Source organism: Callithrix jacchus, chromosome 20, assembly GCF_049354715.1.
Source record: "Callithrix jacchus isolate 240 chromosome 20, calJac240_pri, whole genome shotgun sequence".
NCBI lineage: Eukaryota > Metazoa > Chordata > Mammalia > Primates > Cebidae > Callithrix > Callithrix jacchus.
In genome coordinates this window covers 14,343,896-14,371,633 of record NC_133521.1, presented here as the reverse complement: position 1 = coordinate 14,371,633, position 27,738 = coordinate 14,343,896, and the positions used below count along the sequence as shown (strand labels likewise).

At 40.4% G+C, this 27,738-nt stretch overlaps 2 protein-coding genes across 4 annotated transcripts in view; one reads left to right on the top strand and one right to left on the bottom strand.

The window, feature by feature from the left end:
* Positions 1 to 21,410, top strand: part of BBS2 (Bardet-Biedl syndrome 2) — a 37,911-nt gene extending 16,501 nt beyond the window's left edge. For 2 of the 3 annotated variants that reach the window (XM_002760968.8, XM_054248664.2), the window contains exons 6-17: positions 1,315 to 1,419; positions 1,503 to 1,589; positions 4,684 to 4,819; positions 5,036 to 5,175; positions 5,991 to 6,135; positions 6,220 to 6,391; positions 7,303 to 7,432; positions 8,636 to 8,767; positions 9,318 to 9,455; positions 10,095 to 10,207; positions 19,916 to 20,064; positions 20,898 to 21,410. In XM_002760968.8, the coding sequence (XP_002761014.1) occupies positions 1,315 to 1,419; positions 1,503 to 1,589; positions 4,684 to 4,819; positions 5,036 to 5,175; positions 5,991 to 6,135; positions 6,220 to 6,391; positions 7,303 to 7,432; positions 8,636 to 8,767; positions 9,318 to 9,455; positions 10,095 to 10,207; positions 19,916 to 20,064; positions 20,898 to 21,019 (1,569 nt within the window). In that variant the 3' untranslated portion in view covers positions 21,020 to 21,410. Of the gene's footprint in view, positions 1 to 1,314; positions 1,420 to 1,502; positions 1,590 to 4,683; positions 4,820 to 5,035; positions 5,176 to 5,990; positions 6,136 to 6,219; positions 6,392 to 7,302; positions 7,433 to 8,635; positions 8,768 to 9,317; positions 9,456 to 10,094; positions 10,208 to 17,210; positions 17,312 to 19,915; positions 20,065 to 20,897 lie in introns of all 3 variants that reach the window. The other variant, XR_013530479.1, reaches the window with a different exon arrangement.
* LOC100395555 (DNA replication licensing factor MCM3-like) lies at positions 14,671 to 17,685 on the bottom strand. The gene is given in 3 exon segments (XM_054248668.2): positions 14,671 to 16,475; positions 16,477 to 17,471; positions 17,585 to 17,685. Coding segments are annotated over 3 exon segments (2,289 nt in total). The 5' UTR covers positions 17,637 to 17,685; the 3' UTR covers positions 14,671 to 15,233.
* Positions 21,411 to 27,738: the final 6,328 nt, after the last annotated feature.

The window sequence follows — 27,738 nt, the reverse complement described above, 5'->3', positions numbered from 1 at the left end:
CTTTCATTCTAATTTGTGGTAAATATTTTCTCCTTTGGTGGGAATCATTCAGATTTTGTTGGATTTCTGTGGTTTGTTAATACTAGATGTGAGGAGACTGAAATCTTTGAAACACCTCTTTCCTAAATCCTAGAAAAGAGGATAAGAACCTGGAATAGAGTTAGGGATTTGAGGGGACTTATTGATCTTCTAGTCCATGAAAGGAAAGAACTGGTGAACTAAGGAAGCACTAAAGGAGCTCAGGAATCTGGGGCTAAATTTATGAAAATATGGACTTTATAACATTGTTCATTTGCAGGGCCATTTTCCTGTTCTCTTTGTTAAGTTTTTGCTCCTAGTTTAAATATCTTTTCCCGGATCAGCAAAATCATGATTCATTTGGCAGTTGAACAATACGAAGTGTTGTCAGAAGAATGCCCTGAGCTAAATAATTCTGGAATCCTACACAGCACTTTGTATTCATAGTTAAGTGAAGTGGGTGGTTTTGTAGAAAAGCTGTAGGTGTAAAGGAAATTATATAACTATCCTCTGCTTTATACAATTTATTTCTTAATATCTCTTGTATTAGGAGCAGAATTAGAAAGTAATCTGCAGAATAATGGATATCATTAAGCTTTGGTTTTAACTTAAAGGAAAGTTTTGTTCAGTACCTAAAATTTTATCCTTTTAAGGATGTCAAATCCTTGAACAGTCCTGTAACTATTTCTGTATCATATATGCATACTGTATATTGTTATATACTACACAGATCCATGTGCTTGGGTTTTTACTTTTCAAAGGATTGTGTGTTCTTTCTTTTACTGCTAGCTAGCAAACAATAAATTATGTCATAGAAAAGTATACATATGAAGTAAGGTATTCAATTGTGGATTGTTGTAAGTCTTAAAAATTTAGACTGTAGGACATTATAAGTTAAGTAATCATTAAAACTTTTTAGGTGAACATATATAATATCTATTGTATGTGCATATTCTTGATCTTGTGTACTTAGCTTATTTCTTACTTAGTCCCATTAGTTTTCATGTGTTTTTTAAAAATAATTTCCTGAAACTTGCCACATAAGGTTGCTCTAAAACACCAAATCGTGTGAGTTTATTTAAATCTGATTATACAACTCTGAAATAGATGACATGTATCATAGAGAAGAGGAATACATTCCCCACTAATGGATTGAAATTCCCCACTAGTGCCTTTAAATCTAATTTTAACATAGTTGTAACAAGGCATGTGAAATCTTATAAAGCTGTACTTCACAGTAAACTGTAAATTGAGCCTTAATGAAAAGATGTTGTGTTTTTATGTATTGTTTTCCAGGTAGTCACCTCTCTTTGTCCCATGTATGGCAGTCGATTTGGTTACGCCCTTTCCAATGGCACAGTTGGAGTTTATGACAAAACAGCCCGATATTGGAGAATTAAAGTTAGTATAATTCAGCCTTTGATATTCAGGGACTTGATACATATTGTGAGACTTCTGTGCTAATTATTGGAATTCTTTTTCAGTCGAAAAATCATGCCATGAGCATTCATGCTTTTGACCTTAATTCTGATGGAGTGAATGAACTGATAACTGGTTGGTCCAATGGGAAGGTAAGTTTGAATAGCAAAGTTCAGGACATTCAAAGTACTAATTGTCCAAGGTGTATTGACTATAGGACTTAGAAACATAATGTTGGGATGTAAACTTCAGTTCCTTGGCTGTGTTTTCACATTTAACTCAATACTCTTAACACATTATTCCTGCTATCATTATCAAGAACTGCAAAATGAGAGAGTGTAAGTCTTGTAAGTGTTGTTTGGGGGAAATCTTCAGGGAGATTCTTTCTAAATCTCTTTTTTGAAGGACTGAGAATCCATCAGCTAGGATGACTCTAGGGAGTAGGACAGTAAAAAAAGGAGTTTTAAGGAATTGTTTGAAAAGCTCTTTTCTAATAAAGCTTCAGAACTGCCTGAAAACTTAGCACTAATGGGAAGAATCATGTTAGCATATTGTTTTCTGAGCTATAACTTAAAATAAAATCCTTTTGCTTGCTTTCCTTTTTTAACTTCAAATCAGAATTTTTTACAGTCTTTTGGCAAGTCAGGATTGTCTTCTTAGAAGCTACCTAGGTAGCTGCCAGGTCTCCATGGATACCATTTGCCCTCGCTTTCTTGTCTGTCAGTGTTGGGTTGCCTGAAGCGGATGAGCAAGTTCTTATCTTTTCTTCTTTGATATATCTTTACTTTTCTCTAGCACTTTATAAGCATTCCTTTGGTGTTATGTGAAGAACAGATTCTAAAGAGCTGTTATGTCAGTTTCTGCTTTTCCACTTAGTTTTGTCATTACTATGGGTACTAAAATTTAGAAGACTGTATAGTTGCTTATTAAGAAAGTCTGTGAAATGGATGTCTTAGTTGGTTTGGGCTGCCATAACAGAATACCATAGTGTGGGTGGCTTATAAACAACAGAAATTTATTTCTTAAAGTTCTGGAGGCTGGGAAGTCCCCTATCAAGGTGTTGGCAGATTCAGTGTCTGGTGAGGGATCACTTCCTTATAGACAGAAGCCTTACATGATGGAAGGGGCAAGGGATGTCTCTGGGCCTTCTTTTATAGGACGCTAATCTTACTGTTCATGGGGGTTCTGCCCTTAATACCTATTCACCTCTCACTTCCCAATACCATTACCTTGGCTGTTAGGATTCAACATACGAATTTTGTTAGGGCACATTCAGACCATAGCAGTGGACCATCTATTGAGGGAATAGAAATTATTATGACTGATTTAAGTATTAGAAAACTACTAGATTTGAAAACTTGTCAGGTTACCTTGAAATATAACTCTTGACCTAGATTTTTTTTTAGTTAAATGTTTTTGAAATTTTAAGGAATTTCTATTATGTAATGTGCTCTTGAGCATGAAAAAGATAAGAAAATTATATAAGTGGAAAAACCGATTGTCTACATTTAATAGAAATATACAAAAGGGAAGCATACAGATCCACCTGGTGAATATGGGTGTGAAAATACTAAATAAATGCTGCTAGCCAATTCACTTCATCTTTTGTATGTCATTTGATGAGTTGGAGGGCCATCCTTTCCTTTCAGGGTAAAACCTCCATGTTGGATTAAGCAAAACATCAGAATATCCACAGAAAGATTAATTTGTAGTCCTGCTTCTTAGTTAGCAAATGAACCTTCTATTTGCTACATATTGTGGAAATGCAGTGCTAACAGCCATTAGGTAGCTAGGCTTTAACTAAAACGTTGCAAGTTCAAGTCAGTCTGAGTTAGGGTTACAGTAATGTGCTTTGGTAAAAATACAGGTCATTCATTCTTTCATAGGCTTTAGCATTCATAATTGTCAGGCTTCCATGATGTTATTAATAGCATGGATACTTGACAGTGATATACTGTAGACAAGGGATAGGCTGTGACCTAAACTACTTTATGTTTTGGTTGCAAAATTTTCCCCAGAAGATTGTTTATAAAAAGACAAAAATAGTGAGTAGCATTGGTCATTGAAATGATTGTTCTGCCAGATTTTCTGTAGATAATACCTGTGTCCTTGCCTGGAACATAATCATCATTTTTTGTTTTTTGAGACAGAATCTCATTCTGTCACCCAGGCTGGAGTACAGTGGTGTGATCTTGGCTCACTGCAACCTCTACCTCCCAGGTTCAAGCAATTTTCCTGCCTCAGCCTCCTGAGTAGCTGGGACTCCAGGCTCATGCCACCATGTCTGGCTAATTTTTTGTATTTTTAGTAGAAATGGGGTTTCACTGTATTAGCCAGGATGGTCTCAATCTTCTGACCTCATGATCTGCCCACCTCTGCCTCCGAAAGTGCTGAGATTACAGGCGTGAGCCACCACGCCCGGCCTCATAATCATATTTTAAGTGATGGTCATTTATTATTGCTTTTGAGATGCATTTGTTTCTGATCAGTCATTTATTTATTTGCTCTATCTCTTGGGAATGGGAGACTTAGAGGATAGGAAAGCTCTCTAAGATATCTGAATAGTTTTTATGTGGAAGAGGGAGGGACTCTTAACAGGGTTGTTGTAAAAGGTCGTGTGGTGGAAGACTGGGCTAACTCCACAGTTTTTGAACTTCAGTTTAAACATACTTTATACATTTATATATAATAAAGATACAACTTTTATACAGAGCTAACATTTATTATATACTTCTGTGTGTCAAGCCCTGTTTATATACGTTAACTTCATTATAACCCAATGAAGTGTAGTACTGTTATTTTCTCCATGTTCTGGTTATTGTTCCTCGGATGAAAAGACCAAGCACAGAATGATTAAGACACTAAGATGCTGTGGATAGTATGTGTTAGAGCTGGAGTCTGAACCTGAGCAGTTTGGCTATTAAGCCCATGCCCTTTGCACTGTGCTGTGTGTACTATATGTACTGGCTCTTAGGAGACCCGTTTCTTGAAATGAAGCATTGTGTGAAGGCCAGTATGAAAAACAGCTTTTATTTAAAAGGAAGAAAGCACAGCTGGTTGAGGCTCCTTTGGGTCCATCTTGGCCCCAGCAGTTATAGGTATTTTCCTGAGAAGTCGTAGGGCTTTATAGAACATTCTTGAAAACTGCTAGACTGAATGACCTTTAAAGCTGATTTTTATTTTTAAATTTTGTGGTTTTTAAACATATAGCCTAAGCAATTTTTTAAATTCTTGTTTTATTTTTAGGTTGATGCTCGAAGTGACCGAACTGGGGAGGTCATCTTCAAGGACAATTTTTCTTCTGCAATTGCTGGTGTGGTAGAAGGAGATTACCGGATGGATGGCCACATACAGTTAATCTGCTGCTCAGTGGATGGGGAAAGTAAATTGGGATGAGGAAAATCCTTGAAAAGTCACACTTTCCGTTTGATTGGGTCAAAATACCAGGAAATTTCCCTAGAAGTATTTGTATTGAGATCCTCTAGTTCTAATCAATTCACCAAAGTTGGGGAGAACTTAGGTGTTTGTTTTTAAGAGCAGTTAATTGATGACCTAAATGTATACCTGGTTATACTTGGGGTATTTTCCTTCTGTTCAGTCCGGGGCTACCTGCCTGGCATGGCTGAGATGAAGGGAAACCTCATGGACACCAGTGCAGAGCAGGACCTAATTCGAGAGCTGAGTCAGAAGAAGCAGAATCTGTTGCTGGAACTCCGTAACTATGAGGAAAACACCAAGGTAGGTCCTAATGTGACAGGGTAATGGAGGCTAAAACGTTGAGACTGATGGGGAGAATTGGCAAATGTGGAAGAATGGGAGTGTCATTGCCAGGGTGTGGCCTTTTTGCCAGTGTCAGAATTGAGAGGGCATATATCCTTTGATCTTGAAATTTCACTTCCAGGTGGTTAAATTGCAGAAATGTTTTCCTGATTGTTCGAGGATATTTCCTGCATCACTATTTATTTATAGCAGTGAAAACAGCTGGAAGCAACTTAAGTTTTCATCAGCAGTAGGGAGTATGTGCTGGGGAATCTTAAGCAGTTCAAAGAATGAATACTTGGACTGATATGGAAGGATATCTGTGGTCTTATTAAGTGACAAAAGGCAAGAACAATATGTATAGAATGTCTTTTATCTTTTTCAAAAGCAAATCATTTAAAAATTGGCAACTATAAAAACACTGTGTGTATGTACAGCAAACTGGCTGAAATGTTACTTTAATTTGTCCTGTCATGTGTTACTGTATTTGAGTTTGGTGTACTATGGGAATTTCTTTTCTTTCTTTAAAAGAATAATACTTACAAAATGTAAAAGTCATGATGAGATACAGTGGACCATACCCATAGAAAGAGGCAAGGGTTTTTTTCCCACAGGGCCAGACAGAGCAAGGGAGTACAAATAAGGTGAATTCTCTGAATTCTGAAGAATCAGATTACTATATTAATAAGATGCTGTAGACTATGTCTTTTGAAGCTGAGTAGCGATATTATTTAAAATTGATATTAGTTCAGTGTTTTGGTGATTGAGCTGGAAATGGGTGAGGTGTTTTGCAGGCTGAATTGGGCAGTCCACTGAATGAGGCTGATGGTCATCGGGGCATAATTCCAGCCAATACCGGGCTCCACACCATACTCTCAGTCAATTTGGGGAATGAGACCCAAACTGCTCATACAGAAGTATGCATATCTACTTCTAATGGTAAGACAGTATTTATAGCTGGTGTTTAGAGGCACCTGTGCCATCTTGGAGTTGCTCTTTAACTGTTTTTCCTCTTCCCTGCAGACACCATCATCCGAGCAGTACTGATTTTTGCAGAGGGAATTTTTGCAGGTGAAAGCCACGTGGTACATCCCAGCATTCACAACCTCTCCAGTTCCATCCGCATCCCTATTGCGCCTCCCAAAGATGTCCCTGTGGATCTGCACTTGAAAGCATTTGTGGGTTACAGAAGCAGGTGACCCTTTGCAAGTCACAGTTCATTTTTTCCATATGCCCCGTGGATTCTGGGGGTCCTGAGAAACTGTTTAATGGTTCTATCTACCCAGTCACAGTTTCCCATGATCTTTCATTTCCTCAATTTGAAACCTGTAAAAAGAAAAAGAAAAAACTGATATGTAAATTTAAGATGGTTCTTTTTTATTTTTTTACTGAGACAGAGTCTTGCTCTGTTGCCCATGCTAGAGTGCAGTGGAGCAATCTCAGTTCACTGCCACCTCTGCCTCCCAGGTTCAAGCAGTTCTCCTGCCTCAGCCTCCTTGAGTATTGGGGCCACAGGTGCCAGCCACCATACCCACCTAATTTTTGTATTTTTAGTACAGACAGGGTTTCACTGTGTTGGCCAGGCTGGTCTTGAACTCCTGACCTTGGGTCATTCGCCCTCCTTGGCTTCCCATAGTGCTGGGATTATAGGCATCAGCAACCGCACCTGGCTAAGATGATTATTTTCTGTTTTTAGTCAGGTGATCTCATAATCACAAAATGTTTAATTGATGATTTGTCAACTGTGGTTTTGGCCACTAAAAGTGTAAGAGTTAAGATGAACCTTTATATTACATTCATACATAACCTCAGCTAGTGAAGAAGAACTGCAATACTTGGAGAAGATAAGAAGCTTTTAACATCCCCTTTATGGTGTTTTAAATCCTTAGTGCATGCAGGTATATATGTAGACTCATGCTATCTCTAAATCTGAAATCTAATGTATTGCTGTAGTACTTTAACCCTCATGTGTTTTGGGGTTTCTTCTTAAGTGAAATCCTTAAATATCAATTGGTAGCCCAATAGTGGCTTTATTTTCTGGGCCTTGCACTTTGAAGCAACATTTTATACAAAACAGTTCTCTTGTGTTTCATCTATTGGCCATAGCACCCAGTTTCATGTATTTGAATTGACAAGACAGCTCCCTCGATTCTCCATGTATGCACTGACCAGTCTGGACTCTGCCAGTGAGCCAATCAGTTATGTTAACTTTACCATTGCAGAACGGGCACAGAGGGTGAGTATCTCACTTTTCTCTTTCAATGCTTTTGCATGGTAGAATCCTTTAGATGTGATTTCATAGAAAGGGGAAATGACATGAATGTGTTATATTGTTAGCAGTAAATATGAAAGAATTCTCTAATTTGGGGGTGACTTACAACCTGTAATAAAAATATTCCTAAAATGTCTTCTCTCACTTTGAAAAAGCATCTGAGCAATCCTTGGTTATTGGTGAGTTATTACCAGTGTTTAATTCTTCTCTTCCTGTTATGGTTTCAAGAGAGTATTTCAAGAGGAACCTGCAGCAAGATGAAAAGAAGTGGGACTTGGAGCTAAGAACATTTTTGGCTTTAAGTGCTACCTTAACTCATTAAATTCTTAGTGATCTTGGGAAATTCCCTTCACCAGTGTGAACCTCAGTTTTCTTATCTGTAGGTGAGGATAATCTTTATATTATCCCCCCCACTTTATTGGGGGGGCCCTGAGGATTACATGATTGGCATGATAATAGCACCTTGTAAATTTGAAAGTACTAATACTAGTGGACTTTAATCTTGGCTGAGCTTTGGAATTCTTGGTGAGAGTTTTTAATCATGTAGATTCTCAGGCCCCTGCCTGGCCTGTGGAACCACAAACACTATAGGTGGGCCCTTCCAGAAGGCCTCATGGAGGGTCTCATGTGGAACCAGTGTTGCAAGCCACTGCATGGTGTTACTGCTATTAACATTAAAACTTATATTTTTATTATTGCATGGATGTATCTGTGATGTATGCACATTGTGTACTTCATTTTACATTTCTTAAAGAATAGAATGGAATAGTTTTAAGCACACTACATTATCCAGTTTATACCCACAGAAGAGCTGTTGTGTAACAGAATCAGCAACATACCTGAATCATTTATACATTGCATATAAGACTATGTCTTAGTAGAGGATGATATAAAATCACATCTGTTGTAGGACCAGGCATAATTATGAATGTTACTTAAGAGCAGGAGTGAGGTGAGAAAAGGGATTGTGACTAGTGTTTTAGTGTTTTCTTGGTATGGGATGAAGTATAATTCTTTTTTTTTTTTCTCAACAAAGCAGTAAAACTAGAAAGAAGGAGAACTCTTCTTTGAAAAATGACTGTACCTTCATATCTAGAGACATATTAAAAAAAAAAGAATGTCTGTATCTTGAAAATGTAGGCTCATTTCACTATGTTCATTTTTAAGGTTGTTGTATGGCTCAGTCAGAACTTTCTGTTACCAGAAGACACTCACTTTCAGAATGCTCCATTTCAAGTGTGTTTCACATCTTTACGGAACGGTGGCCATCTGTATATAAAAATAAAGCTTAGTGGAGAGGTAATGTTTAATATCATGGGGCATAGATTTTTTCTTTTTAAATTTATTTTCATTTATTTATTCAACCACTTAGATCATGGAATGGGAGGGGAGATTTCTTATGTAGTGCTTACCATTCAGTCCAAAGCTAGGTGGTGGATATCAGTGTCAAGGTCGTAAAACCACGTGTTTTGTTTTATTTTTTTCACATGTTTTAACTTAGTCTGTTACTGTTACCATCTTAGACACTGGAGTAGAATCTGGAATAGATGTTTTCTGCCTCCTTCCCTTCCTCTTCCTTGTCTAATTGGGAAAGGATTGGGAATGCAGAGGTCAACAAAAACATTTTCATTGTCATTTAATTTCTAAGGCTAGAGGATTTGCCTTTTAGCTAGCTGCTGGAAATAATGCGGTTTGTAATTTCTTTGAGAGCTAAACTTAACCTTATTCAACACTGCATATAAATATATGCTCAGTAATTTTGTTGGGTGTAGGGAAATTCAGGTACTATTTCAGCTAAGTTTGTCTAATATCTGAGGATGCTAAACTTGTTTATTTTTTCTCTGGGTAGATCACTATAAATACTGATGATATTGATTTGGCTGGCGATATCATCCAGTCAATGGCATCATTTTTTGCTATTGAAGACCTTCAAGTAGAAGCGGATTTTCCTGTCTACTTTGAGGAATTAAGAAAGGTGCTAGTTAAGGTGAGGGTACGCAGTAGATGCATTTGTGAGAATGTGGTAGTCTAATAATGTTTGAGGAGATTAATGATACTGCTATTGAACTTATGTTATAGTGATGTTTTCAAGAATTTTTGCAATTCTTGAAATAAAAATTGAACTAGTATTGGAAAGTTTACTACTGAAAGGATTTCTTTTATAAAAGGAAGTGTTTAGCTCTTGAGAACCTGCTTACTTTGGTTTAAGGTGATACATTTATAAATGAATATTTTCCTTTGTTAGCTCTTCATCTTATTTGTAGTATCTGTTTTGGTCTTCAGTTTAGGTCTTTCCAAAAACCCAAATGCAAAATAAAAGAGCAACATGAAGAGGATTGTGATTGGCCCAAAAGTATACAATATTCCCACTGCAAATCCCTAAATTATTACTATGTGTGTTGTGGGGGCTCCTGGTGCTAAAGCATGGAGTGTCCTGTTGAAATTGGAGGCAGCACAGATGAATTAACTTGTTGAGAAAGATGAAATAACAGAAGGTAGCTTAATTGGCATAAGAGAACAGGGGAAAGAAGGGAGTCTCTGTATCTGGTAAATAGTGTCTTTTCATCTATCTGGTTTCAAGAAATTTGTGAGGCCTTTTTAATTCCTGAGTGTCCATGGTCTCCAGGTGGATGAACATCATTCAGTGCATCAGAAGCTCAGTGCTGACATGGCTGATCATTCTAATCTGATCCGAAGTTTGCTGGTCAGAGCTGAGGATGCTCGTCTGATGAGGGACATGTGAGTATTTACCATGGTTAGTACAGGTGCAAGGTTAAAAATGTGAGCAGTATGGAATAGCACCTCTCAGATGTTACCAGTAGAAGTGTAATTTGTTATAGTGACTTTGGAAAATAAGTTGGCATTATCAGTAAAGTTGAAAATGTGTGTCCTGTATGAGCCAGCAATTCTATTCCTGGTTTGTAGCTTAGAGAAAGTTATAGCTTAGTTATATGTATGCATATAAACTAGGATATTTGTAAAAGAATGTTTGTAAAGGCATTGTTTATGAAAATCTCAAAGTGGAAACAATCCAAATTAGCATTAACAGTATAGTGATAGTGGATGAATTGTGATATATTCATACAGTGGAATACTACACAGCAGTGAGAGTGCATGAATCTCTAATGACACATAAGAGCAAGAGCAAATCTGATAAGCATAATGGACACTAAAAGAAGACAGACTTAAAAGACTATGTATAAAATGCATCCATGTGTATACTTAGAGAAAAAAGTAAACTATATAGTTTGGGAAACATGCAATAAGTACAAATTAAACAAATTCAGGGAAGAGATTATCATATAAGATAGTATTTTCTCCTAGAGAAGAAGGGACTATGTGCAGAAAAAATACATTGGGAAACTTGTGTCTTGATGTTTTGTTTGACTTCATTAAGTATTCTTTGAATTTTTCTGAATATGTAACATTTTACAATAAAAAAGTTAAGTATGTGCAGGTCTTCCTTGGTGCTTGCTAGGATGCCAAATTTACCTTGCCAATAAAATGTACTGAAAACATTCATTCAGTAAAATAGTTAACAAGTGATAGATGAAATTTATATGTATATATTAGGGGCAAGAGTTTACCCAGAGTGCTGCTTGTGTTTTTTCCTCAGCGGCCTGAATTGTTGGCAAATAATGATAATTGTTTTGCTCAGAAGTAAATGGTTTTTAAAATAATTGTATTGTTGAAAATTTCAAACACATACAAAAGTAGTTGAATATAATGATTTCATATATACCAGCCACCCAACTGGGATGTTCAAGAAACATGGCACTGGTGTCTGCTTGACTTCTGTTGAGGGCCATGCACGACATCAAAACATGGCAGAAAAGGTCAAAGGAGAAGGGGACATGTGCAGAGAGACAAAGCCTGAGGGGTGGCCTCGCTGTATAACAACTTGCTCTTTTGAGAACTAGTTCATTCCTGCATGAGAAAGAACTCAGGCCTGAGAGATGGCATTAATCTATTAATGAGGGATTTGCCCCCATGATCCAAACACCCTCTACTAGGCCTACCTCCCAAACCTGCTGCACTGGCATTTAAACTTCATCAGTTTTGGCGGGGACAAACCACATCCAAACCATAGTGGGTATATTAATCTCTCATGTGTGATGCAAGTTACAAATACGTTTTTCTCAATTAGTCATCTGGATTTTCCCTTTGCTTAGATTTTTTAAAAATTTTGCTTTAATGTTGGTTTTGCCTTGTAAAAGCTTTTAAAAATTTGTATGTAGGAAAACTGATCACTCATTTTCTTAATGCTTTTTAATTTATTTATATATTTTTTGAGACAGAGTCTTGCTCTGTTGCCCAACCTGGAGTACAGTGGCACAATCTCAGCTCACTGCAACCTCCACCTCCCAGGTTCAAGCGATTCTCCTGCCTCAGTCTCCTGAGTAGCTGGGACTACAGGTGCATGTCACCACGCCTGGCTAATTTTTATATTCTTAGTAGAGGTGGGGTTTCACCTTGTTGGCCAGGCTGGTCGCAAATTACTGACTTCAGGTGGCCTGCCCGCCTCGGCCTACCAAAGTGGTGGGATTACAGGTGTGAGCCACCGCGCCCAGCCACATTTTCTTAATATTTTTGCATTTTGAGTTACAGTTAGAAAAGTTTTCTTTACCCCCAGGGTATAGAGTAAATTTACCTGTTTTCCTTTAGTACTTGTACATTTTCGTTTTTTACATTAAGTCTGTATTCTAGTTGGAGTTTATCCTGGTGTTCATATAAGTAATAAACTCAATATTATCATTTTCTATATGACTATCACATTATTATTATTATTTGTGTGTGTGTGTGTGTGTGCGTGTGTGTGTGTGTGAGTCAGAGAGAGAGAGAGAAAGAGAGAGAGAGAGAGAGTCTCACTGTGTCACCCAGGCTGGAGTGCAGAGGGAAGATCACAGCTCACAGCAGCCTTGATCTCCTGGCTCAGGTGATCCTCCCACCTCTTTCCCTGGAGTAGCTGGGACAACAGGCATGTGCCAACATACCCAGCTAATTTTTGTGTTTTTCTGTAGAGCCAGAGTCTTGCTATGTTGCCCAGACAGATCTTGAACTCCTGGGCTCAAGTGATCTGGCTGCCTTGGCCTCTCAAAGTGCTGGGATTACAGGCGTGAGCCACTACACCTGGCCACGTTGCATTATTTTAATACTACTTTTAAAGTTCATCATGCTCACAATGATTTCAGATACTGCCTTTATTATATATCATATTTCTGTACATAGTTGAAAGTATTTCTGGATTTTCTGTACTATTCCATTGATCTGTCTTGTCTCTTCATTTGACAATAGCATTCTTTTTTTAAAAATAAAATTATTTTGAGACAGGATCTTGCTCTGTTGCCCAGGCTGGAGTGCAGTGGTGTCATCACAGCTCACTGCAGCCTCGGCCTCCTAGGTACAAAGGATCTTCCTACCTCAGCCTCCGGAGTAGCTGGGACTACAGGCATGCACCACTACATCCAGCTAATTTTTTTTTATTTTTGGTAGAGACAGGTTCCCACTCTATTGCCCAGGCTGGTCTTGAACTCCTGGGCTCAAGCTGTCTTCCTGCCTCAGCCATTCTTTTTTATTTAAAAATTTTTTGGCTGGGTGCAGTAGCTTATGCCTATAATCCCAGTGCTTTGGGAGGTCAAGGCAGGAGAATGGCTTGAGGCCAGGAGCTCAAGACTAGCCTGGACAACATAGCAAGACCCCATCTCTAAAAAAGAAAATAGAAATTTCATTGTGATATGTGATATTGTAAAATATATAGTTGATCTTCAACACTGTTTACTGACATAATAACCCCTAAAATCCTTAGAATCTCCAAAGTGATGTCTTTTTGTATGCTAATGATTGACTTACAGCTGGCAGCTCCTAGGTAGCTTCAGGATAGGGGTCAGTCACCAGAATATCCAAGGCAGGATTACAGGATTGGGACTTTCTGCCCACCTCTCTCCCAACCTCTAGGGAGCGGAGAGGGACTGAGAATTAAGTTGAACACTATGGCCAGTGGTTTAGTCAGTCATGCCTAAATAATGGAGATTCCATATAAACACAAAGGGACAGCATTCAGAGAGTTTCTGGACACTAGAACAGATGGAGGTTCCTGAAGGTTGATGCACCTAGGGAAGGCATAGAAGCTCCAAGTGCCTTCCCTAATACTTCACTCTTTGGATCTCTTCATCTGTATCCTTTGTAATATCCTTTATAATAAACTAGTAAGTGCCATTAAGTTTCCCTGAGTTCTGTGAACTGATCTAGCAAATTAATCAAACCCAGATAGGGGATCGTGGGAACCCCAACTTGAAGTAGGTCAGTCTGAAGTTCTGGCAGCCTGAACTTGTGACCTTTGTCTGAAGTCAGAGCAGTCTTGTGGGACTGAACCCTCAATCTGACACTATTCACCTGGAGACAGACAGTGTCTTCAGGTGAATAGTGTCAGAACAGAATTGGAGGACACCCAGCTGGTGTCTGCTACAGAATTGATTGTTTTTTTGGTGTGTGGGGAAAAGCCTCCACAGTTGGTCACAGAAGTCTTCTGTGTTGATTGTTGCATTGCTGGAGCAGAGAAGGAACAGTTTTTTTTTTTTTCCACTCATGGTAAAATACACATAATGTGAAATTTACCATCTTAACTACTACACACTACTTTTAGTGTACAGTTCAGTGGTATTAAATACATTCATAATGTGTACCATGCCGGGCATGGTGGCTCACACCTGTAATCCCAGCTCTTTGGGAGGCCGAGGCGGGAAGTCAGGAGTTCAAGACCAGCCTGGCCAACATGGTGAAACCCCGTCTCCACTAAAAATGCAAAAATTATCTGGGTGTGGTGGTACATGCCTGTAATCCCAGCTACTAGGGAGGCTGAGGCAGGAGAATTGCTTGAACCCGGGAGGCGGTGGTTTCAGTGAGCCAAGATCGCACCACTGCACTCTAGCCTGGATGACCGTTAGACCCTGTCTCAAAAAAAAAAAAAAAAAGTGTGTTACCACCACCAGCATCTCCATAATTCTTTATCTCTTAAACCTGAAACTCTGTACTCATTAAACAGTAACTACCCATTCTTCCTTACCTTTACCCTGGCAGTTTACCATTGATAGTGCCATTCTTTCATTTATGGATGTTTTGTATGTTTCAATATCTGGTGTGGGTAGGTGCCCCTGTCCCCAACCCCTGTTGCTTTTCTTTCTTTTTTTTTTTTTTTTTTATACAAAATGGCTATGTTTATTCAACATCCTGGATATTCATCCAGATATGGGGTTTGTTTTGTGGTAAAATATTCACCTTAACTGGCACTACTGCAAAGAAAGCTTTGGTGACCTGCATGGCTTGCCTCAGAGCCTCTCCATCAGTTAGAACCACCACAGCCTAGACTAGACCAAACTGCTCTGGAGGAAAGAAAAAAAATAACAGCCAACAGAAAAGAGCTGGGCCCCCAAAAGTACTCAGAAGTCACGCTACTTACAGAAAATAACAGCTGGGTTTGTGTGGGACTGGGAAGCAGGGCGTATGAGCCAGAGCATTTGCAATGAAGATGCAACAGTCCTCGCCCTTTCCCACTGCCTCCTCTTTCTTCACTCCATGCATGGCAGCTTTCACGACCTTCCCAAAGGGTCTACCGAGTCCTGACTCAGCTTCATCACCAACATGCCTCGCCTTCGGTTCAATTCAACATTGTTAGCCAGGGGAGCAGAGGCAAAGACTTGGGTGGGGAAGAGGGTGGGAAACATGCAAGAAACTCTTGGCACAACCGAAGTTCAGAGACGAGGCCTCCTCAGATGAGGAAGACGATGCCCTCAGACACCATGACCTGATTGTCATCCTGCATCTTGCTCAGAGCAGCCTGGATCTCAACTGAAGAGAAGGGCTCTTTGCTGTCGCGGTTGATGGATTCTGTGAGGCGATTCACGCCGACTGACTGCGCATGAGCTTCCCGGAACACATCCAAGAGAGCCACCTTGAATGCCTTCAACCTGGTTTCACTCAACTCCACTTTCTGGGATTCCTTGGTCTCCTGCGAGTCGGCCGTCTTTGGAGTGTGTACTTGAGGCATCTCCTCCTCTGTGTCACTGAAGTCATAGGGGTCATATGAATCCCCATCTTTGGCATCTGGCTGGCTAGTCTTCCTTCTCTTCCTCTTCTGCTCTCGGTCCTCTTGGCTTTTCCCCTCTTCATCTTCTGTCTCTGATTCATCCTCACTTCGCTTCTTACGTTTCTTCTCTTTCTCCAGAACCTTCTTGAAGTAAGCATACTGGACCAACTCCACAGCTTCCTCTGCATCCTGCAGGTCCACAGTCTTGCTCATGCGGGCCTTTGCATGGGCTGTGGCAAGTCGAATCAGAGTTTCCAGTGTTCGGGCTGTAACTGGAGATGTCCTGGTGGTGTCCGAGCTCATGCTATCCTGGCTGCGCAGGCGTGAATACTCTTCTGCAATGTAGGCAGCTGACTCCTGTGTCAGGACAGGCTTGATGATTTTGGCCATATGGATGTACTTCTTCATGAATGCTGCATTCACCATCTTCTCCTTTTTCTTCTTGGTCCCATGCAGAAGGTTATCATGCTTCTCATAAATCTGGGTGTCCTGCTGATCATCCTGGCTAAAGTTGGGATCATCTGTGGCCAGGATATCCACAGCACTACCCAAGGGCATAGCATCGCCATCCTGCTCCCCAGGTGCTCTGTAATGGTGCATCCGAAGGACATGGTCCGATATCTCCCGATCCTGCTCAGGATCCATCTGATCCAGCATAATGAAGAGCAAGTCAAATCGAGACAGCAGTGAGTCCTGTAGTCCAATGTTCTCCATTGGAGTCTTATACTGGTCATACCTGCCGTAGACAGGGTTGGCAGCTGCCAAAACACTGCAGCGGGCATTCAGCCAAGCATGGATGCCAGCCTTGGCGATGGTCACTCGACCCTGCTCCATCACTTCATGGATGGCTGTGCGATCCATGTCAGACATTTTGTCAAATTCATCAATGCAAACCACGCCTCGGTCAGCCAGGACCATGGCCCCCCGCTTCTAGACGGCACTCCCCTGTTTCCTGGTCTGTGGTGACAGCAGCTGTCAGACCCACTCCAGAGGAGCCCCGGCCAGTGGTGGGGATAGCCCGGGGTGCAGTGCAAAGCACGTACCGCAGAAGCTGAGACTTGGCAACCGATGGGTCTCCTATTAGAAGAATATTGATGTCCCCACGGATGTGGCTGCCATTTTCTAGGTCTCGTTCCACGCCTTCCAAGAGCAAGCAGAGGATTGCTTTCTTGACATAGTCATGCCCATGGATACTAGGGGCCAATGACCTGGCCAGCTGGTCAAAGATATCCTTGGATCGGGTTTTACTGAACTTCTTGATCTTGGCTATATCCTCAGCAGAGAAAGAAGGCTGAGCGTCCTTGCTCATCTGCTCCACATTACAGGCAATCAGGACAGTCCTGAAGGTCCCAGAGGTATAGCCTCCCTTCTTTCCAGGAAGGCAACGGTAGGTTCCCACCACCTGAACTCGGTCACCAGGCTTCACTTTATCCACCAAGTCATCATCCAGAATGATATCCACAGAGCGGGGGAGCTGGCCGGCTGGGGCCTTCTCCGGCATCTCCTGGATGGTGATGGTCTGGTGATCCTTGTAAACAGACAGGCCATATTCTGTCTCAAGGGGATTGTTCTCCTCATCCTTGGTGGGATAGACAGAGCTGGAGGGAAAGGCCTCCAGGGTGGTGAGATCAGAGTAACGTCGTTCTATGGTCTTCTTAGTAGCAGGACAGTAGTGGACACTGCGGACGACTTTGGGACGAACTAGAGAACATTTAGTGACGATGCCCTCCACACAGACCACACAGCTGAGGAAACAAGAGGTAAGAGTCCGCGGGGAGACGTGCTTGGAGCCAAAGCTGCCCTCCAATCCTATGTAGAACTCCTCATACTGCTTCGCATAGGTAGCATCAATGGAAGCCACAAAATCCTTTAAGGCCCGCTGGAAGGCAACCAGCTCCTCAAAGGCATTGTTCAGGAGCCAGTTAGCCCTCTTCTCGTTTTTCCTGCGCAGGTCATTCACATTCACAATCAGCCGGTATTGGTTGTCACTGATCAGCTCCCGAACTTTGCTCTGATAAATTCCCTGGTCTTCCTCATCATCCAGGAAGTCCAGGTAATCTCTCTGGGCCTCCCGCAGCTCCACATCGTCCAGCACCACGGTACCTGCCATGCCCGCCGCCGAAGAACTAACTCTACCAAAGCAGCACGGAGGTTCCAAGGATCACTCCACCCCCGTGGGAAACTTACCGCTTTTCTTTTTCATGGTTTTTCCTAGCTACTTGTGCTTGGTTATTCTTTCCAATGAATTTCATCATGAATTGTTATAGCTCTGTAACAAAAATCGACATTTTAATTGAGATGATGTGAAATGTATTAGGCAGAACTGACCCCACTGCAGTGATGTTCACTCTTGATATCTAAGAACATGGCATGTCTTTATATTGGTTCAAGTCATGTTCTGTGTGTTTCTGGAGTGCGTTAATGGGTTCCTCTTATAGATACTGGATGTTTTTTAGTTTATGCTTTGGCATTTTCTGTATTTTTAGACAATTACAATATATTTATAAGCGTAAATTTCTTTTACATTATATCTTATTCTATAATTACGGTTTTGTGTTTGTATATATGAATGGTGATTTTTATCTGTTGATTTGATAACGTGTCCTTTACTAATTAGCTTATAATTTTTCTAGATGTATTCTTGTATCATCTGTAAATTGAGATAGATATTTGCTCTTTTTGGCCAACTATCTCTAGGTCCCCTAGTTTTTCCGTCTCTCTCTCTTAAGTCAAAAAGGGTTACTGGCTTTAGGCATTTGACTGCAAAATGTCAATATTTATTTTTATTTTTTAAATCAAATTAATTGATATATAACTCATATATGCAGAAAATTTACCCTTTTTAGGTTTACAGTTTAATCAATTTTGAGAAACTTATGTAATCATGTTGCTGCGACCACAATTGAGATTTAGAATATTTCTATCACTGGCCGGGCCCATGCTTGTAATCCCAGCACTTTGGGAGGCCAAGGTGGGCAGATCACTTGAAGCCACAAGTTTGAAACCAACCTGGCCAACATGGTGAAACCCCGTCTCTACTAAAAATACAAAAAATTACCGAGGTGTGGTGGCAGGTGCCTGTAATCCCAGCTATTCAGGAGGCTGAGGCAGGAGAATCATTTGAACCCAGGTGGTGGAGGTTGCAGTGAGCCGAGATCGTACCAGTGCACTCCAGCCTGGGCAACAAGAGTGAAACTTTGTCTCAATAAAAAGAATATTTCTGTCACTCTTGTGGCTGTTGTATCAGTACACTCTTGTATTAGTACCTCTCCTAACCTCCAGTTCCTGACAACCACTCATCTTAGTTCTTTTCCTGTAGTTTTTTTAAATTTATTTTATTTTACTTTTTAATTTTTTTAGAGACGGGGTTTCAACATGATCTCGATCTCTTGGCGTCATGATCCGCCCACCTCGGCCTCCCAAAGTGCTGGGATTACAACCTTTTTCAAAATACCATATAAATAGAATCATACTATATCTATATATCCTTTTGAGTCTGGCTTCATTCACTTATGTAATGTCTTTGAGATTCATCCACATTGTTGCATGTATGTGTAGTTTCTTTTTTATTGCTGAGTAGTACTCCATTGTATGGAGATATACGATATTTATCTATTCACCAGTTGAGAATAATTGGGTTGTTTCCAGACTTTGGTGAGTAGAATAAAGCTGCTATAAATACTTGCATACAAGTTTTTTGCAGATATATGTTTTCATTTCTCTTGGGTTTTACCTTACAATGGGATTGCTGGGTTATTCAGGGTGTGTTAACTTTGTATGAAACTGCTAAATCACTTGTCAAAGTAGATGCAGCATTTTGCATTTCTGTCCTCAATGCATGAGAATTCTAGTTACCCCAAGTCTTTGCTAGCATTTGGTATCTTCAGCTCTATTTTTCTTTAGTCATTTTCATTCTTGTGTAGTATAGATCTCATTTTCATTTTAATTTTATGACTCTTTTTTAAACTCTGATAAAATACAAGGCTGGGTTGTCTAAAAATACTTTAAGACCAGGCCACTTTAGTTTAATGACTATTGATCTGAAACTTGGAAGGTGGGCTGTCACCTTGCTCACTTGTTCCTACTCCCAGCACAGTGGGCTTGAGCATTCTTAACCACCCAAATCAGAACCAACTATTGACCAGTAACCAAGGAATTCCACTTGTCTTTTGTTTATTTGGAAGGAATAGAATATTTTTATGGAACTTATCTGTGTTTTCAAAGCAAACTAGCAGTTACTCCGTTTTAATGAAAATATAGCTTAAAAAATGGTGGCTTCTTTATATGTCTAAGAAGTTTACAAGTTTTTCTTAAGCTTGCCACATCAAGATGAAATGATGTCAAATTTCTATTGATTTGCACAGGAAAACAATGAAGAGTCGTTATATGGAACTCTATGACCTTAATAGAGACTTGCTAAATGGTTATAAAATTCGCTGTAACAATCACACAGAACTGTTGGGAAACCTCAAAGCAGTAAATCAAGCAATTCAAAGAGCAGGTCGTCTGCGGGGTAAGTCTCTTTTCATAACACTGCACTTTTATCTTTAATGTTTTTGGTGGAACTCATTGAAGATAGTGGTAGCATTCAATAATTCATATTGGGGCTGAAAGTAGCATACCTTTCACACTCCAGAGCTGGCACCAGTCGCTTGTGTTTCAGTCAGCCTGGTGTTTGGCGTTAGTCTTTAGACTTCAAAGGAAAAGAAAACCTGCAGCTCCTTTTCCTACATCTTCCTGCATCCTCTAAAGAAAAACCTACTATATATACCACAAAGGAAATAAACATAAATATGTTTGTCTAAGAAGTTTGCAATTATATATAAATATATATTTATGTTTATGTATTTCCTTTGGGGTATATATAGTAGGTATATATACTATATAGGTATATGTAATTCATATTTATGGTTATATATATAACCATCAAGGCCCAATTAGCAAAAAAGAGACTTAATTAATGTTAAGTGTCTAACTTAAAAATTTAGAAAAAGAACAATAGGATAAACCCAAGGATGCAGAAATATAGCCAGAGATTTATAGCCTGAATTCTGCTGTTTTAGGTCAATGCTTTGACCTCTTTAGAAATAATCTTTGCTAGGTGAATATGAGCTTTGATCCTTTTCTGTAAAACTGACTTTTGGTGTCTAGGTTTGAATTGGTCTCTAAGTCAGTTTTTTAAATAAATTTCTTCACCAAGTTATCTTTTTTAGGGAGTGGTAAGATAACTTATATTTCACATAGAACCCTTTTCTCTCCTGGTTTTATGTTGTTTCAAAACTGGCCTCTAATTTTATAGTTTCATGTCTAATAATCTTTCGCTTTCTGATATTTCTTCTCATGCAGTTGGAAAACCAAAGAACCAGGTGATCACTGCTTGTCGGGATGCAATTCGAAGCAATAACATCAACACACTGTTCAGAATCATGCGAGGGGGGACAGCTTCTTCACAGGAGAGGAAAATGTAGGTCATGAAGTTCCTGGAAAAGGTTTTTGTTAAAAATCTATGCTGGTTTACTTTGGATCACCCCCTTGTGAACCCAGGGTGCTAAGGATGAAAATAACCTTGGTGAGTTGTGCAAGTTAAAGACAAAGAACTACATTTGAAGATATATTTGCTTGCTAGTTTTAAGTCAGTAGTACTGTTGCTGAATGATACTGGGTTTCTATGGAATCGGATGAATGCTTTTGAAGTATTAGGGCTTCAAAGTCCAATTTTTGCTTATTTATGGTATATTAATACATCTTTTTTCTTGAAATTGTAATTGAATTTATACTTTTTAAATAATCTACTTCTTCATTAAAATGTAAAGATGTTAAACTGTGTTGATTGATTATAAAATCACTATCAAATCAGAATTGCCCATTTGTATTTTGTAGAGGAAAACAAATGTCGGCCGGGTGCAGTGGCTCCCGCCTGTGATCCCAGCACTCTGGGAGGCTGAGGGAGGCAGATCGCGAGGTGAGGAGATTAAGACCATCCAGGCTAACATGGTGCAACCTCATCTCTACTAAAAATACAAAAAATTAGCTGGGCATGGTGGCATGCACCTGTAGTCTTAACTACTCAGGAGGCTGAGCCAGGAGAATCGCTTGAGCCCAGGAGGTGGAGGTTGCAGTGAGCTGAGATCGTGCCATTGCACTCCAGGCTGGGTGACAGAGTGAGACTCTGTCTCAAAAAAAAAAAAAAGTGGATATTTGGGCCAGGTCAGTGGCTCACACCTGTAATCCCAGCACTTGGGAGGCTGAGGTGGGTGGATCACCTGATGTAAGGAGTTTGAGACCAGTCTGGACAACCTGGTGAAACCCCATTTAACTAAAAATACAAAAAATTAGCCAGGCGTGGTGGCAGACACCTGTAATTCCAGCTACTCATGAGGCGGAGATTGCAGTGAGCCAAGATCACACCACTATACTCCAGCCTGGGCAACAAGAGCGAAACTCCATCTTAAAAAAAAATGTGGATATTTTGATTTGTGTGCTTCTTTTTATTCACCAAAAGGTGGGTACAAAGAACAAATTTACATTAAGGAAGAGTCAATTTAGAGTGATCACTTTGTTGGGGTAATATTAGCTGCTGTAACAAATAGACCTCAAAACCATAATGACACATTTTTCATTTATTATGTAAGGATTTCTCCATAGTTATGCAAGGACCCAGGTTTCTTTAGTCATGTAGCTCTGTCATCCTGTAGGACAAACTTTTCTTCCTGAGTTCACTAAAGGAATAAGCCTAAGGAAAATGGTTTGGGTGACTGTTTTCACATTCAGTACATACAGTGGAGGAGGCCTTAGAGTAGTGGAGCTTTATTATCTCACTTGGAACCCTACTTGACAAGGGCTGTCCTAGGGCCTTGTGGTTATTTATAGCTATATGCCAGATAACGAAGTTTAAGCACCATAAGATTATAATACTGTATTTTTACTGTACCTTTGTGTTTAGATGGGTTGAACTACACAAATACTTAGCATTATGTTACAGTTGCCTACAGTATTCAGTACAGTTCCATGCTGCACAGATTTGTAGCCTAGGAACAACAGGCTATACCGTATAGCCCAGGTGTGTGGAGCAGGCTATACCATGTAGGTGTGTATACGTGCGCTGTACAGTATTCACATGATGACAAAATAGCCTAACAATGCATTTCTCAGACTGTATCCCTGTTGTTAAGCAGAGCATGACCATATAACTAAGCCCCTGTAGAAGAGAGTAAGAAGGAAACATGCCTCCTTCTTTTAAAAGTGTGGTGTGGGCCGGGCGCGGTGGCTCACGCCTATAATCCCAGCACTTTGGGAGGCCGAGGCGGGTGGATCACGAGGTCAAGAGATCGAGACCATCCTGGTCAACAAGGTGAAACCCCGTCTCTACTAAAAATACAAAAATTAGCTGGGCATGGTGGTAGGCACCTGTAGTCCCAGCTACTCAGGAGGCTAAGGCAGGAGAATTGCTTGAACCCAGAAGGCGGAGGTTGCAGTGAGCCAAGATCGCGCCATTGCACTCCAGTCTGGGTAACAACAGCGAAACTCCCATCTCAAAAAAAAAAAAAAAAAAAGTGTGGTGTGAAAGAAGTAGCACACAATCATTTCCACTCACAATTCCATTGGGTTACATGACCACATCTGCAAGGGAGGCCGGGAGATGGAATCTAACTGTGTGCCTGTGAGAACACTGGTATTTGTGCCAACAGGTAGCAGTCTCTTCCCTAGGAAAAATGTCACCCTAAGGTAGATTTCAGGATTGGTTTAATGAGTGAAACTTCAGTAGTTTTAATATCTTAATAGCATTCATAAGCAGTGTAGGGGAAGTGGAGCATTTCCCTGAGGTTGGTATACATTAATTTTACTGGTTTCAGCATGGCCACTTAGGATCTCCCCTCCTATATCTGAAATGTAAGCCTTATGGAATCCTAATTATGAGAATATGCTAATACTTTTCCATTTCCAACCTATAAATTCAAGAGATAATCCACAAATACTGTGTTATTTCCAGTAACCTCCAAAGTGGTAAAGTATCATCATAAATCTGCCTCACACAGAGGTTGCAGTGAGCTGAGATCGTGCCACTGCACTCCAGCCTGGGTGACAGAGGGAGGCTCCATCTCCAAAACAAACATACTTACATACATACATAAATCTGCCTCACAGAGGAAGAAACTGAAGCATAGATAACCTCCTTGTCAGATCACAGAGTTAGTGACCTGTGACCTGTCTAGTCACTCAAGACGAAACTTGAGTCTTACTGTTGAGTCTTTTTTTGTTTTAACCATAGTCTAATTTATACCTTTGAGATTAAAATCTCTAGTTGGTGCTAGTTTTAAATTATATAATGCCTTTCATTTTTAGGGAGCCTAATAATCTCATCAAAGGTCACTCTATTGTTCTCTAGCCAAAAGACTTCCTTCTTAGACCTAAAAATACTCATGGCAAGGTTAGAAGTAGTCGACCTGCAGCAAGACGTCTTTAAGTTGTTCTTATTTATAGGTTGTTTTCACAGTAATTTTATCCTGTTGATGTTGCTATCTATTTTACAGATGAGGCTCTGAGCTCTAAGGGTGTCCTGTACAGGGTCCCACAGCTGGGTAAGCCCTGGTGTGAAGGAGGTGTTGGAACCAAGTAGTCACGGCCTCTTCTACTCCAAACTTCCCAAGCAAGTAGACTGGTTAAAGTGAAAACATTCATAAAAGGTGCAACCACCTTTTTTCCGCCACTTAGAAGTCATCAGGTTCAGCTTAGGAGTGAAAAAAACTGCACAAGGAGAAATGAGTTTATCAGTAACTTCTCTGTTTTGTTGCCATGTTTCTATCCTGATAGAATCTGAGTGCTTCTAGAAGCTACAGCGAAGCTGTATTTCACTGCCGAATTATATTGAAGCTTTAAGTGAACACTGAGCTGTCATTTAAAAGCTGACTTTGAGGATTTTGGTATCTGAGAGAAAGCTTTCAGTATCCTAATTCAGGTTCTGAGGATTTTTAAGAGTATAATTTTTATTATTTCCCACCATGACCACCTATCCAGTACCTCAAGGCTCCACACACATGCTGTCTCCTTAGGTGACCTTTTCCTCTTCCAGGCCTACTCCTTAACCTTATTAAATTCTTTATCTAAATCTTAATCCCCTGTTAAGCAAGAATGGGGTCTGCATCTTAACCAGCTTCATCCTCGCCCCATGCTGAGCTAGTGCCTTGAGCATAGAATAGCATCTGCTTCTCTGCTTAGGATCGTCTGTCCTCAATATGCCTGTCAGTGGCTTCAGAAATCAAAGAACTAGGAACTTTACAGCTATTAGGCAACTCTCGAAGTGTTTTACAAGAATGATTTTCAACATTGTTGTTAATGTTTCAAATTTTGTAATTAGCAGTTACAGATCTGCCAATGCACAGTCCTGTTACTATAGAACTAAATTACCTCCAGTGTCACTTGGAAGCTCAAGTACAGTAAGACACCCATTACAGCCTGGTGTTTCACATTTTGCCTTTTTTCCATCTGGCCCCTGCCCACACTCTATGCTCTAGCCTGAGAGTCATCTTTTAATCTGTATAGTACAGAATCTGCTTTTCCTAAAAGTGATGTCACATAGACAGTTCCCAAGTCATTTTTAAATTGTCTTTGTGGACTGATTTTGCATCAGAGACAAGATCCTCAGGACACCCAGTTCCACACAGACTGGAGAGGCCTCTGGCATCACTTCACTAGATCTTTTCTACCAAGGACCTTTTTAACAGCATTTGCCCTTCTTCATTGATTTAGTAGTGGTGAGTATGTCATGGTGTTGAAGAGATAATGTACCCCCAAACTTCTTAAAAAATACTGCCAGAACTTTGGGAGACCAAGGTGGGTAGGTCACGAGTTTGACCAGCCTGGCCAACATGGCGAAACCCCATCTATACTGAAAATACAAAAATTACCCGGTATGGTGGTTAAGTGCCTGTAATCCCAGAATTGCTTGAACCTGGGAGGCAGAGGTTGCAGTGAGTTGAGATTATGCCACTGCACTCCAGCCTGGGCGTCAGAGGGAGACTCCAATCTAAAAAAAAAATCCTGGTCTAGGAGAGGTAGCCCAAGCTTTGATTTTTTTTTTTTTTTTTTTTTGGTGTTCTGTGGGGAAGAAACCCACATTAAGTGGAATTTGAGAAGCAATCTTTAAACAGTAGACAAGTCAGGTTCAAAACTAAGATTTTTTTTCTCTTGGAAACTTCATTTTCCACATCCTTAAAATTAAGGACTGATGTTATTTATAGGATACTTCTTACACACTATTTTTCTTCCTATTCAAAGATGCAAATATGTTCACAAGTTTTGTTAAAATGTTCCTAATTTCCAATGGTTAACATACAAAGAGGAAGTAGTGAAGCAGTCTTTGTAAGGCTGTTCTCTGTCTGATGCTGGAGCTTAAAGCCCATGGGGCGGGTAGTCAGAAAACATGTAGTTGGGGAGAACAAGCTGTAACCCACAGCATCGGCTGGAGCCTGAGGACGCTAAAATCTGCCTGTTCCTGTTGCTTTTGACCTTGATGGTGTGGGCATCCTGCTGAAACTGAGTCCCCTTGCAGAGGAACTACAGGAAGATCCAGGGGAAGGTGGAGCGGTTGCAGGCACAGGCACAGATGGGATTCACACCAGCAAGGTGTGCCAGCCACTCAAGGGCTGCTGCTGCATTTGGGCTCTGCAGATCTGGCACAGGAATTTGTGGCTCATCTTAACCTGAGACATAGGGAAGAGAGTTCTGGGAAATGTAGTTCAGTGAGTCTAGCCAAGTTGATACATGACAAAGCCACCAGTGGTTGTCACAGGATGGTGGGATTTCAGGTGATCTTTACATTTTTACATGTTATTACCTCACAATGAGCATGTCTTATTTATATAATCTGAAAAAACAGAAAGCTTTTTTTTTTTTTGAGACAGAGTCTTGCTCTGTCACCCAGGCTGGAGTACAGTGGCGTGATCTCAGCTCACTGCAACCTCCATCTCCCAGGTTTGAGTGGTTCTCCTGCCTTACCCTCCCAAGTACCTGGGATTACAGGCACACCCGACCACACCCAGCTAATTTTTGTATTTTTAGTAGAGATAGGGTTTCAGCATGTTGGCCAGGCTGGTCTCCACCTCCTGACCTCAGGTAATCCACCAGCCTTGGGGCCTCCCAAAGTGGTGGGATCACAGGCATGAGCCACCATGCCCGGTCCATAAAGCTATTTTCTTTGGGGAAAAAAATGAGAGTTATAAGAATTAGAGACTATTAAGAATAAAGAGAGAAACCGTATCTTTTACAGGTGAACATCATAGCTTTTATCTGAAAGAGGTATAAAAAAGATGCCCATGTTCTAATTCTTCTTTTGCCACCTAACAGTTGTTGACATTGGCCCAGGCCCTAAAAAGTAATCAAGATGCAGAACAAAGCAGTACACAGAAAATAAGCTGCCCTATCACTGTGTATCTTCAGTGCACAAACACAATCTGTAAGTTACACTATCCTTCACAGTCTAAGAGGTACTGCTGTAGATGATGTAACTGACAGCAACATCAGAGTTGGGCTCATAGGGATTCTCTCCCCTCAGACACCCAAGTCCCTTTTGTAGTGTATAAAAGATTGTTTGTTGACAGTTCATAAACACGTTGAGATAAAAGAGGCACTAATAGTATTAGCATATTTTGAACATTTGTGAGGTATTCTAAGATTTAGACTTGGCTTTCCAGAATTGGAAAATTAGCCTTGGATGGTACCTACAGCCATGAGTCTCAAACTGTTTTCCAAGCTTGGCATACATGACAGTTTCACGTACCCAGCACTTTTCCCTGGGTCTTCCTGGAGTTAGGCCACTGACACCCTTTCCCCCAACTCTTGAAAACACATCAGAAGGCTAGTGAGTGAGATGACCTTCAAACACCTGGAATATAGAAAAGGCAAGCTGTGACATTAACTATTAGTAACAAAGTATTTGCAATCCCACTTGAGTGTTGTTAACGCTGTGGTTAAAAAATTGTGGTCTCCAGCCTGGCCAACATGGTGAAACTCTGTCTCTACTAAAAATATTAAAATATCAGCTGGGGTGGTGGTGGGCACCTGTAATCCCAGCTACTCAGGAGACTGAGGCCGGAGAATTGCTTGAACCCATGAGGCAGAGGTTGCAGTGAGCCGAGATCTTGTCACCGTACTCCAGCCTGGGCCACAGAGTGAGACTGTCTCAAAAAAG